At 38.7% G+C, this 13,265-nt stretch overlaps 1 protein-coding gene across 9 annotated transcripts in view; it reads left to right on the forward strand.

The window, feature by feature from the left end:
* The window catches only part of STAU2 (staufen double-stranded RNA binding protein 2), a 295,381-nt gene that overhangs the window by 110,336 nt on the left and 171,780 nt on the right, over nt 1–13,265 (forward strand). For all 9 annotated transcript variants that reach the window (XM_066378875.1, XM_066378872.1, XM_066378874.1 and 6 more), the window contains 2 exons: nt 3,892–4,023; nt 7,673–7,733. In XM_066378875.1, the coding sequence (XP_066234972.1) occupies nt 3,892–4,023; nt 7,673–7,733 (193 nt within the window). The remainder of the gene's footprint in view (nt 1–3,891; nt 4,024–7,672; nt 7,734–13,265) is intronic.

The raw sequence follows: 13,265 nt of genomic DNA on the forward strand, positions 1-13,265 counted from the left end.
TATTTTATTAAAATTTCTTGCAAATTAAATTAAATTTTTTTCCAGCAGTCTCATTTAATACTAACAAATAACCTGGGATAGCTACTCACAAACTCTTGAACCGCCTGTGTAAGAACTTCTGTGAGACACGGGGTGGTGAATGGGAAACATGACTCTGACAGTATCCGCTCTAGAAGTCTTGAAGGAATCAGAATAGGTCAGAAGGGAAGCCGAGGACATGGACCAAGGTGAATGCCGAGATGGGAGCAGCATAGTCAAGGGCAGGCCCTGTAGCCGAAGGGCTCAGGCCTGGGGTGATAAGAGAGGTGGATGGGTGAGCCGGCAGAAGAACTGAATCAGTGAGTGACATGTATATAGTGTATGAAAACAGATGAAACATATTTGTTGCTCAGTGATCTTTACCTTCCATTTACTTTGGCCAGCCTTTTGACACTCAGAGCAAGAGAGGAAGCTTCTGACGTAGCTGGCCTAATCTTTCAGCTAGCAAGCATTCCAGCAACAATACAAGGGGTGTTGGAACAAACCGAGCACTGGGAAAAATACCAGGTAGCAGAGGCTGGCGCCAGCCAGGGACTCAAGCATATTAACGAGGGCCTGTTGTGTCAGGTGCAGGCCAGCACAGATGTGACAGGTGGTATGTGTTCACCTGGCCAAGTATCTGCCCTGAATGGTTCTAGACCAGTGCTTTCGAGTGAGGCCCAGATTACTGCTGATTTGTCATAATGCACTAGGTTCTGGGTTCCAAAGAAAAAGCAATGACTATTTCAAAAACTACGCAGATTGGAACTGTGAGATTTGTGATAGTTACAGAACTTCTATACTGAATATATTTTCAATGTTTCATATGCTATAAGAATGATAGCTCATCTTGACTAAAATTCTATTAAAAAAATGCATTCTTTGTCATAATCTTGCACATTGTTTACATTTAAGGTTTCCCCCCTTCTGTATTATATATCCCTAGTTCCTTAGAAGTAGTTGGTCCACTGAAGCTTAAAAGTAGTGATGGAATAGTAACACATTGAACTCTAAATAGTGACGTAAGAATAAATGGCAAACGGTACACAACAGGGTAGCAGATGGGAATCTGTATGTTCTGAGACAAATGAAAGAGCCAAAAAAGGAAAAGAAAAATAGGGGTAGAAGTAGCATGCTCTATACCAGAATCTGGATTTAGCTGAACTATGTACCCATTCATTGATAGTACCCAGTATGTTGTCATTATGAAATTTTATTAACGTGGCACGAGCTTGCTGAAGCTTTCTGCTGATAATTTTTTAAACAAAGCACGATGACATCTGATACAATGGTCCATATTTTCGGATATAGACCGTCTATTTCATTTTTCTACTGGCTTTTTAAAAAACTGACTTATAGGGCTCCATTGTATATTGTGTAATGTAAGTCTTTTTGCTCTTAGGTGGCATTTCAAATACGTTCTATTGTGTTGTGACTTTCCTTTTTAATGATTTTTTTTGAGGAACAGCAGTCAGCAGTTTTCAAAAGTGTTTAGCCAGAATATTCAATATTACTTATTATTTTGGAATGCTACAGAAGCTGTTGTCGTTATCCATTTTCATTCTTATTTGTGTCTTTTTTTCCCAATCAGCCTTACTTTTGGTTTATCATTTTATTATTTCTTTCAGGGAACCAACTTTTGACATTTTGAACTTCTCTTTTGTACTTTATTTTCTATTTCTGTAATTTCTGCAATTTCTTTATGCTTCTGTTTTCCTTGGATTTATTTTGCTGTTATTAATGTCTTGAGATGGCTGTCCAGCTCATTACTTTTCTTTCTCTAATGTTTATGGCTGTGTATTTTTTTCAGATCCTTTAGCTGCATCCTTCAAGTTTTGACATATTGTATCTCCATTATTATTTATTTAAAATATTTTCTAATTTGTTAGCACTAAGATTTTTCCTTTTACCCATAGATTATTTAGATTACATTGCTTAATTTTTAAAAGCATGATTACCTTCTTATCTGCTTCTTCAGTCACTCTTTGAGACCAACATATTAAATTCCACTATAAATTATATATTTTCTATTTCTCCTTGTAATTTTATATTTTTTGATTTCAGATTTACTTTTTATATCTGTATTATCTCTTGGCACATGTGTCTCTAAAAGATGATTACCCAACTCAGAAAATGTGTATTTGGTTGTAAGATGAGTGATATATATATATATATATATATATATATATATATATATATATACACACACACACACACACATACACACACACATACATACACACATGTGCATCATTTATTCACTGAAGAGAACTGTGGGATAGTTCTAATGTGAAAAAGCTGCTATTTATTGAGCAATAATGATTTAATTGTACACTCTAGTTAACATACATTTTCTTACTTAATTTTCATTGCAACACTATGAGGCAGTTGTATTACCCTTCATTTACTGATGAAAACACTGAAGCTTAGAGATGTTATAATAATTTGAATCAGTTCATATAGCTAGGAAGTAGAAGAATGGAATTTTTTTTTTTTTTTTTTTTGTATTTTTCTGAAGCTGGAAATGGGGAGAGACAGTCAGACAGACTCCCGCATGCGCCCGACCGGGATCCACCCGGCACGCCTACCAGGGGGCGACGCTCTGCCCACCAGGGGAGGGATGCTCTGTCCCTCCGGGGCGTTGCTCTGTTGTGACCAGAGCCACTCCAGCGCCCGGGGCAGAGGCCAAGGAGCCATCCCCAGAGCCCGGGCCATCTTTGCTCCAATGGAGCCTCGGCTGCGGGAGGGGAAGAGAAAGACAGAGAGGAAGGAGAGGGGGAGGGGTGGAGAGGCAGATGGGCACCTCTCCTGTGTGCCCCGGCCGGGAATCGAACCCGGGACTTCTGCACGCCAGGCCGATGCTCTACCACTGAGCCAACTGGCCAGGGCCAAGAATTGAATTTTATACCCAAATCTGACTTGGAAAATTTTGATCTTAACCACAATACCATATTAACCTTTGTATATTAATTCCTCAGGAAATATTTAATATAAATATTTATAAACTTGGTATGCATTGTGAACATTATTTTCAATGACACCAGCATGAATTTCAGCCCTTTCAGTTTATTAATTTAAATAAAGAATACTAAATGTAGTTAGAACCAACATATACTCTATTATAATGTCAAATTAATTTTTCTGCTTATATAAATAATACAAGTTTATTGTTTAAAAATAAAATCCAGAAATATGTAAAGAAGTGAAAATCTAAGACTCTATCATCCTAAGATAACCTCTGTCAACATTTTGAGAACCGTATTTTCATATTTTTCTCCATGTATCTTTTTTTTTTTTTTTTTTTTTCATTTTTCTGAAGCTGGAAACAGGGAGAGACAGTCAGACAGACTCCCGCATGCGCCCGACCGGGATCCACCCGGCACGCCCACCATGGGGCGGCGCTCTGCCCACCAGGGGGCGATGCTCTGCCCATCCTGGGTGTCGCCATATTGCGACCAGAGCCACTCTAGCGCCTGGGGCAGAGGCCGAGGAGCCATCCCCAGCGCCCGGGCCATCTTTGCTCCAATGGAGCCTTGGCTGCGGGAGGGGAAGAGAGAGACAGAGAGGAAAGCGCGGTGGAGGGGTGGAGAAGCAAATGGGTGCTTCTCCTGTGTGCCCTGGCCGGGAATCGAACCCGGGTCCTCCGCACGCTAGGCCGACGCTCTACCGCTGAGCCAACCGGCCAGGGCCTCTCCATGTATCTTTTCACTTGTACATATAATCTTACATAAATGAGATCTTATCAGTCATTTTTATTATGGACTAAACTTTGTATTTTTGAATGCTAGAGAGAAGGACACATTGCTTTGGGGTGTTAAGGAGTTCCTGTTTATCAAAGCAACGCTCACTAATTTCTTCCTTTAATCTTATCAGGTCAAGGTAGGCAATGAAGTTGCTACTGGAACAGGACCTAATAAAAAGATAGCCAAAAAAAATGCCGCGGAAGCAATGCTGTTACAACTGGGTTATAAAGCGTCCACCGGTCTTCAAGATCAACTTGACAAGGTGAGAGTTAAGTTTACAGGTACACGTCCTATCCTGTCAGGACATCAACAAATTCTGTTTCCATGTTTTTTGACTCTAAGTAATGTCTTGACTGATGCTAAAGTAGACTTCAAGCATCAGTCTACTTGAAGTCTACTTTAAAACTTGACTTCAAGTCAAGTTAAAACTTGTCCAAGGCAGTACTCTATACTTTGAAAAATAGATTTTCCAGTTATAAAACATCTGTTTATGGAGTCAGGATGAAGAAATATTAATTATAATCTTACAGTTGGAAAATACTGAAAATTTGTTGTATGGCTGTGTGTATTTTGTACAATACCAATTTAGTAATTTTTAGCTGGTGGGTTTTGCCACATGGACAGTTTTAATTTGTACTAAATTTTTAAGAACAGAGGTTGTTAGCTTTTATTTCTGAAATACAGCTGAAAACACTGGAAATAAAGACCCTGAGTTATCCCTTTAGGGCAGCAACTATATTGGACAGACACTCTATAAACTAATTTTTGTATTTACTTTAAATTTAAAGGTAAACGCAGAGGGTGTTTATTTCTGCCAAGACTTGTGTTCATGGTTCCCTGTCTCTTCTGCACAGTTACTGACATCATTCACACCTGCCTCTGTCGCAGGGGAAGTGGGGAACCCCGGATCCAGGACTTGGCAGGGAACTTGGCGAGAACTGGCTTCATTTCATTTTGTATTAAATTATCATTTGTCTAGGTATATGTAGAAATTATTATTAACATATATATGAATATTCACAAAACAGGCTTAATAATTATTTCTATCAAAAGCAATATGCTTTTTCCATGCCATTTTCTCACATTGTGATTCCTGTTTCAGAGAGATTTTTAGTTTCTGCAGGAACACATTTCAAAAGTCTAGAGTAGAAACAAAATCATCTATTAAAAACCATTTAGATCTACTTTTTAGAGCAACTATGAATATATAGCCAATTATTTGGAGTGATTAAAAAATTATTTGTCTGTGTGGTATCACTAGAGATTTCAATTCTGTTTTTATAACCTGGGTAGTCAATGCTTTTTCTTCCTTTAAAAATATTTGTAACATGAAACCTAACATGTGTTCAAGTTTCTATAGTTCTTGCATGTGTATATGTTGTTTTAACTTAACACATTTATATTGACTTAAACCTGATGAGTGATTTATAAAAATAGGTCAAAATAAATCTCAGACATTTATTTGTAACTAAAAACAAAACACTAAAAACAGCATTAATTTCATTAATTTAAAAACAATATTTTTTGCATATCCACTGCATTATTACTTAGTGTCTGCAGAGAAGCAGAGCCGACAGGATATGCGCATATACATACATGTGTACATATGCCTGTGTGTGTATACACACATATGCATATATACGCATCACATACAGAGACTTATTTTAAGGGATTGGTCCCTGCAGTGCTGGAAGCTCAGCCAGAACAAGATCTGAGAGGGAGGCCGGTGAGCCAGGAGACTCAGGAGGGTGCTCGCAGTTCAGGTGTGGAGGTGGGGTGATCTGTTGGGGGTTCCCTCTTGTTCCTACGAGGTCAACCCTTCTGGGTGGCTGGCAACTGATTAGCTCCCTCCTCGTGATGGAGGGCAATCTGCTTTATTCAGCATTCAGTCATTTAAATGTAAGTCTTTCCAAAAACACCGTCACAGAAACACCCAGAATAACATCTGACCAAATATCTGAGTAGTGTAGCCCAGATAAGTTGACATATAAAATTAACCATCACACCCATGAAATGCCAGATACTTACAACCAAAGACGAGGTGACCAAAATTTGGTACCTGAACCCAAGGAACTGACCAGTAGGGATTAGGGATGAGGTGCTTTAATCGAATAACAAAAATTATAGTATCCTAGAACCTAGAGAACATGAAGACAGATCTGAAAAGTCAGGGAGGGCTGAAAGTACTGTTTCTGTGCAAAGTGAACAACTTGGAGAATTATAAATTTAACACTTGAACATGAACCTGACATGATCTGGTTTGTGTTCGTCTAAGGCGATCCTGTAATAATGGAGTGAATGGATTTGAGTAAGGTGAGTAGCAGAATGTAGCCTGAGAGAAACCTTGTAGGAAATCGGTCTGCTCAGGGTCAGCGAGGTGACCTGGAGAGTTCATAGCATCTTGAAAGACTTCTAGACATTGTTCTGTGTTCAGGCCCTTCAAGGATTTATCTCTGGGGAAGGAGCAGGTGTGCTTCTAATTCCGAGGCTCCTTGGGGCCTGGCACACTGGGCACACTTATGCAGGTGAGGCTTAGCCTCCTGTGTCTGCTGAGTTAGGGACGGCTTGTTCGGTGGCTCTCCGGCTCCAGACTTTGACCTCTACTGCTGTTGACTCCTTTCATATTCTAGGGGCAGAGGGTGGAGGGAAGAAAGGGAGAGCATTTATATGGGTTATTGGATGATCAACTTAGAGGTATTTTGGGAGAGAGAAGAGATTCCTCCTTGTGTTCACACTATTGTGTTTTAGCCTAAACCTTACGAGAGCAGTTTCATTAGTGTTGGGATAGAAATGAGAGTGGTAGACTTGGGGTTCAGTTGAAAGTGAAAAACTAAGCATAGGGAATACAATCTAATATTTAAATAACTTTGGTTATTTGTAGAGGGAGAGGAATTATGAAAGATTGCATGAAATGCTAAATTTATTATTAACAGCTTCAACTGGGCCAGCAAATGCCTGAGAACCTGTATTCTTCTCATTGACCCCATTTTGCCCCTCCTGAAAGTGACTTACTCCCTACCATGTGCACTTTCCTCCAACTTATCACCCCCTCCACCAGCTTCCCCCTTGTTCTGTGATCTTGTCTAGTGCTTCACAGAGAACATAGAGGTGGGAGTCTCCCTGCCCCTCATGACATGTACCTGCATTTTTACAGACATTTACTCCCCTTCCAGCCTTTTACAGAGGCAAACTGTGTACTAGAATTCTATTTTTGTTTACACTTGGATTTAATTTATCCGTTTGATCTTTGACATCTGATAACAAGTATAAAATGCTGATTATAGTAAGAAATGTACCTTTTGTTAATGTTAATGTTCCTGATTAATTGCATTAAATACTACTTCAGACTATCTGAGTTGACACCAAGCACATATCAAATCATATGGTGAAAGTCAGGTATTACAAGTTTTACTTGAAGTGTGAGGGCTTAGTCTTCAACTTTTTGTTCATGTAGTTAACCATATTTGGTGACCATTATCATAGGGATTGTTCTAGAACAGAGACAATACTATTTCTGTTGTTAATTTGGCCTCAGGAGGGAGAGAGAAGCTGCTTTCCTCTCTTTAGCACTTGTGATGATAATTATTTTTTGCTGTTTGAATAAGAACTGTTTACTTTTTAACCACCTAGGTAGAGGTGCTGTTGTATATAATGTACTGAATATGGGGCTTTCTTGATGACTTAAATTGTAAGTGTACATGAAAATAAAAGCAAAATGAGATGTAAGAAGATGCAGATTTGAATGTAGAAAAGGGATATATAGTATTGTTCAAGTGAGCTACTCTCGTGTCCATGCTCCTGGGTCAGAGGTGGAAAAAATGACCTTTGCCCTTGCTTAATTGATTACTTAACATTTTTCTTTTTGAATAAGTCTGTTTTGCTGGATTTTAACAATTGATTTAATCTTTCAGACAGGGGAAAACAAAGGATGGAGTGGTCCAAAGCCTGGTTTTCCTGAACCAACAAATAACAGTAAGTTTTCACTTTTATCTTAACTATGCTTTGTGCTCATTGGTGGTTCAGTGACTAGTAGGTCATTGGGTATTTATTGGGTTTGTCTGGACTCAAGATGCCATATTTAATGTTGTGGAAGATACAAAGAAGTTTTGATGTTTGCTGTTTAGGAATTACTACAAGACATAGGCGCTCATATTCTTTTTTTTTTTTTTTAATAATTTTATTTTTTTAATGGGGCAACATCAACAAATCAGGATACATGTATGGCGCTCATATTCTTAATGTGGTTAAGCCATTGCAGATGGTGTGCCATTTAATTCACATAATGATGACATTCTTTTTTTTTTAAGTTATTTTTATTGCAACGTAATTATAGCATGAAAGAATCAAAAAATAAAAGCAATTATCTACAAATTTATTATACTCTAAAGTCAATATTTTATAATAATTCTTTATAGGTAAACACAAATTTTTACATAATTGTAATTTTTTTCATTAAAAAATTATCCAATTTTATTAATTAAAATTAAGTTCACACCTAATATAAATAGAGTAATGCAAAAACCCACTGTGTAACCCTTGGCCACAGTACAGATGACCAGCATTCAGTAGTGTTTCTGTTCTGCTAGATGAGTCTGGGCGCTGTGCTGTCCGTGGTTCTCAAGACTGAGGATAATTACCTAGTAAACATGAACGTGTGATAATTTTATGGCTTTTTAGGGAGGAGTTTGCTCTACTTTTCTTACATTATCTGTGAAGATTTCTGTATTTCTACTGCATCAAATAGTATTCATGACTTCTGTCGGTTGCTATTGTGACGATTCATCAGGATTTTAATGAACTGACAATTGTTTTAACAATTAAAGAGCAATTGTTTAAACTATTTTTTCTGTCTTTAATGCAAAGAATGGTGCCTTCAAAGCTCACTTCATGTGGATGTAGCTTACAGCAGCATTCTAAGTCAGCCACTACCGGTGTATCCACTTAGATTTCCCCCGTGTGGTACCTGGCAGTGACTTTGCTCGTCCATGAGAAAGGAAGGAAGATGATAGAGTTCATCTCTAACGTAGATGAAAGTTTGTACTGTGTTGTTTTTATTTAACTTTGCAATAAGCATTTTTCACATTGTGCTGAGTCATTAGAATTTTTAATATTTTGTTAATGTCACTAATTGAAATAAAAGAATAAAATCGCTCACAATTGCATTCTAATGATATTGTTATCAGATGCTTAAAAGTCCACTTTGGTTTATTTCTTTTTTCAAAGGTGTGTGATCAGGCTGTTATGCATTGGAAGCATAGACATTTGTCTTCAACTTTCTTCCTTCCTCTCCTGAAAAGTGTTTGTTTTCACTGAAGTGACCATTTTACTATAAATCAGTAAAACAAAACAGCCAGCCAATGGAGGGAAGGGCCAGTGGGGTCAAATCTATGCCATTCTCAACCTTACTTTTCTTCTGTATATAACCTCTGGGTACCAAATAAACTTCAGTTTGTAAATTGTCATAATTTATTTTGGTATCAGCACCTCATCTCTTGATGTATAATGAAATTAGTAACAAACTCTTTTCAAAGCATGCTTATAAGAACTGAATTTTTGGATCATCAAAACTTAGCCTCTTGAAAAGAATATTTCAGTGAGGTAATGGTACTCATAAGTTACTTTCTGGGAATAATTGAAATAACTTAATAGGATTCTCCTTTGATCTCTCTCTATGTAAGGATGATGAATGTGATAGCTTAGCATGTACCCCAAAGAAAAAAAATGGAATCAGTTCAGGATTCTAAGAGAGTTTAATTCCTTTGATGTTTGAATATATAGGTTTATAATTACTTGGTAAGAGAATGTCAGAAGCATTGACTTGATTGCAGTTTATGTGGCTACTCAGCACAGTGCCTGTTTTGTACTGAATGGTGTTGATTCCCCTCCGTGCCTTCTCACTCCTCTTATTTAATAAATATACAATGCTGGTAGGCTTACCCAAAATTCCATTCTTATGCTTTTTATCTGTTGGATGTCTTTTGCATGCACATAGTGACCAAAGACTATAGTATATAGTTTATACTTGAATAGTTACTGTTGGCACTCGGCACTTTTTCAAAGAATATAAACATTATTTATTTGAATATGGAAGTCAGTTCTTAACTTGACAGTTTTAACGTGAAATCACATCATAAATAATCTGTAAGCTCCAGCGTTAGACAGTGACATTTTGGCTCTTGGCTTTATGTGCTTGTTGATTATTAACTTGCTAACAGATGTGGGAACTCCTCTGCAAGTGGGGGAAGAGGGATCAAAGAGGCCAGTGAGGTTCAGTGATCAGAAATGGGTACGAACGTGTAAAAGATTGGTTTTCAATATCATCTTAGATGTGATAATGCTGTTTGAAGCCAGCTTAAAACTTAACCACACTATACACACCGGAGAGTGTCCTCTGGTCTGCAGTAGTTCACCCTGAGAATTTGAAAGGAGGATGGTTCCTCCCAGCTTCTCAGCTGTGAGGGGTGAGAAAGCTGATCCCAGGTCCCTCCCTGTGAATATGGAGTAGTCCCTGCTGCAGGTGACCAGGCAGGACAAGGGCAGCACAACTTTGAAATGGGCTGGTTCTCCCTAGTAGGATCCAGAGTCCAGTGGGGCCAGCTTGTATGTAGCGTTAGGAAATAGTAGTCTCTTCTTAGGAAATAATCACTCAAGTGATGAATCCATTACCTAAATGTAGTTTAAATTTATATATTATGGTAACATTTAGGTTAAATTCTCTTCTCCTGAAGGAGTTCCAGCAGCTTGAAAGCTGGCCGTGAGTGGTTTCTCTGTCTTGCGGAGCATGCCTGTGCCGGTGGTTTGCAGGCAGAGGTCAGAGCAGGGACCTCCCGGCATGACACGTGTGGGGGAAGGCAGGAATTTGAGATCGTCAGTGCAGGCTGCCTCGCTGACCTATTGTCTGACCTCGAGAATCTCATTGTACATCTTATTATTCACTGTGCTCTATTCAGAGTTATGCATACCAGTTTAAAGGTTGATAATCTTGAATTATGTAACCTTTGAAAAACGGTTTGCCCCCCTTGAATAACATCTGAAAAGGTAACATACTACTTTGCAAAACACGGAATGTCATCATAAAGCCACTCTTCTCCATTGTTTCCTTTGTGAAACTACCTTACTTCACAGATTGTAGGTAATTAGATCAAATTTTTAGCTGGCCATTGTTCAGATAAATACGAAATTAGCTTGGAACCATAGTGTACAAAAGTTAAAAGAATGGAAGGCAGAATTAGAAAGGGGAGAGAGGAGATTCCCCTGGCGTAGCTAGCACCTAATTAAGTAGACAAAGGAAGTTCATGTCCATGTGCATTTAACTTTGGAAGTGGGAGACATTACTATTTTTTGGTGGAAGATATTATTTTAAAAATTACAATCCTAAGAAACTGCTAACAGTTACAACTAAAAAATAGTTTAAATGGTTTTGCAAGTGATTGTGATTACATAGCCTGGTTCCTGGCTTGATTGTCTGCAGACTTAAACTGTGGACCTAATTTTTGCCTGCTTCCCAGGCTTTCTTCCCCGGACCAAATTGCAGTTAAAGGTGGATGATTCTAAGTGGATTTTACCCTTTGTCATTGTCACGTTGAAGGGCAGGAGCACATAACTCTGTCATGTGAGGTTTGTGTTAAATTTAGCACAGGGCTATTTAATGCTTGACATACACATAAAAAGCTAGATTTTTACAGATGAATGAAGAACAACTTTTAAAAAACAATTCTGCGTTTTAAAGATCTACTGACAGTTCATGGAAAACTTTAAAAATATTTAGATAGAGTTCAGCTGATAATATCTTTTTTTTTTGGTATTCACATTCCATGTTTCTTATTAATACAAATACAGAGTTTTACTTAAAAACAGGTTCATTGTTTCTTAAAGGTGAACTCTAGCTTAATTCAGAATTGGACTGAGCTCAAAGGTATTCATTGGTATGTGCCGAATCCACCCACTAAAAGATTATTTGGAGGCATTTTTCACATAAATATTTTTCCGTTAACCTTTTAAAAAGTTTTATTTAGCCCCTGTGAAATATGCTGACTCTTCTGGGTTCATTAGAGATGACCCAAGACAAATACTTTTGGGATGGAATAGAATTCTTACTGGCCTGTTTAGTACTGTAGTTGACAACGACATTTGGGTCACTTTTGAGTCCTATCTGTATATTATTAAAGTCTGTACATCCTGAAACCAGAGGCCAGACCATGCCAGTGAGTTGACATTAGAGGCTGTGCACATTCCCCAAGTGCTGCATACTGTATTTAAAACCTCTACATTTTTTATTCTTGTTGGGAACGTTTGTACTTTTAAGATAATAGATTAATAGATTCTTTATAGTGTTTCAGGAGAGTTCCCACTATTTCTTTGTAGGGCTCTCATAACAGAAACTATACTGCTCACAAAAATTAGGGGATATTTCAAAATGAATATGAAGCGATTAAAGAAGCATTTATTTATTTATTTTTATTAAAGAAGAACATCAGAAAAGCAAATGACATATCAAAGAAAGTTGTTTGACTATGCAGATGAAATGCATAACCAACTTTTATTTCATTGGTGAAAATGCACTATTCTAAAGGCTGAAAGTACTGGAGTATCTGCACGTTCCCTGACCCTCTAATTTTTGTGAGCAATGTACTTTGTAATGAGACAGTTAAGTTCTTTGGAAATTTAAATATATATAAAGCTGGGGAAGAAAAATGGCGATGGAGTAGGCAGACGTTCCAACTGCCACCTCCCAGGACCAAATTGGATTACAACTTAATTTAAGAACAGTCATTTGAAAAACCAACTTTGAACTAAACTAAGAGAAGTCTATAATCAAGGAACACTGAAGTCACCACACCTAGACTGGTAGGAAGTGCAGAGTCACAGAAAGGGCTGTGCTACTCCCAGGACCGATCAGAGACTGAGGGTCTGAAGGGACTTTCAGTGCGGGGTGGGTTGCCCTGAGAGGTGTGGGTTCTCTGCCCCAGGCCCGGATCCAAGCCTAGAGCCCCAGAGCCTAGAAGAGGTGCCTAGACAGTATTTAGCTGTGAAAAGAGCCGGATTTCCGTCTGCGAGAGAGACATAGCTCTCGGACGCAGATTCCGTTTTAAAGGGCCTGCGCAGAACACCTTGTCCACAGCCACTTACCTGGGGCTCTGACAGGGGAGAGCTGAGAGGACTGGAGTTGTGAGAGGAAAGTGTAAAGTTGGAGGCCCAGGGAGAGACACTATGGGGAACAGCCACCAGAACCCCTGTGCTGAGTCATTCTCTAGGACTGTAGTCATCATCTTTCTTGGGTAGAGCAGTCCTCTCTGAGAGGCATCATCCTGGGGAAAAGCAACTGCTCTACACTCAGGAGTCTCTCCTACCCCAATCATGGTGATGAGTCATTCTGAGAGGCCAAGAAGCAGGGGGCACATCAGTGACTCATTTTTCTGGTGTTGAGACTGGAGCTGCCCCCATCCTCTTCCCAGTCTGTGACTAGTGCTTCCACCTCAAAAGAGACTCAGTAGAAACTGTCTC

The sequence above is a fragment of the Saccopteryx leptura genome, chromosome 3 (assembly GCF_036850995.1).
Source record: "Saccopteryx leptura isolate mSacLep1 chromosome 3, mSacLep1_pri_phased_curated, whole genome shotgun sequence".
Taxonomy (NCBI): domain Eukaryota; kingdom Metazoa; phylum Chordata; class Mammalia; order Chiroptera; family Emballonuridae; genus Saccopteryx; species Saccopteryx leptura.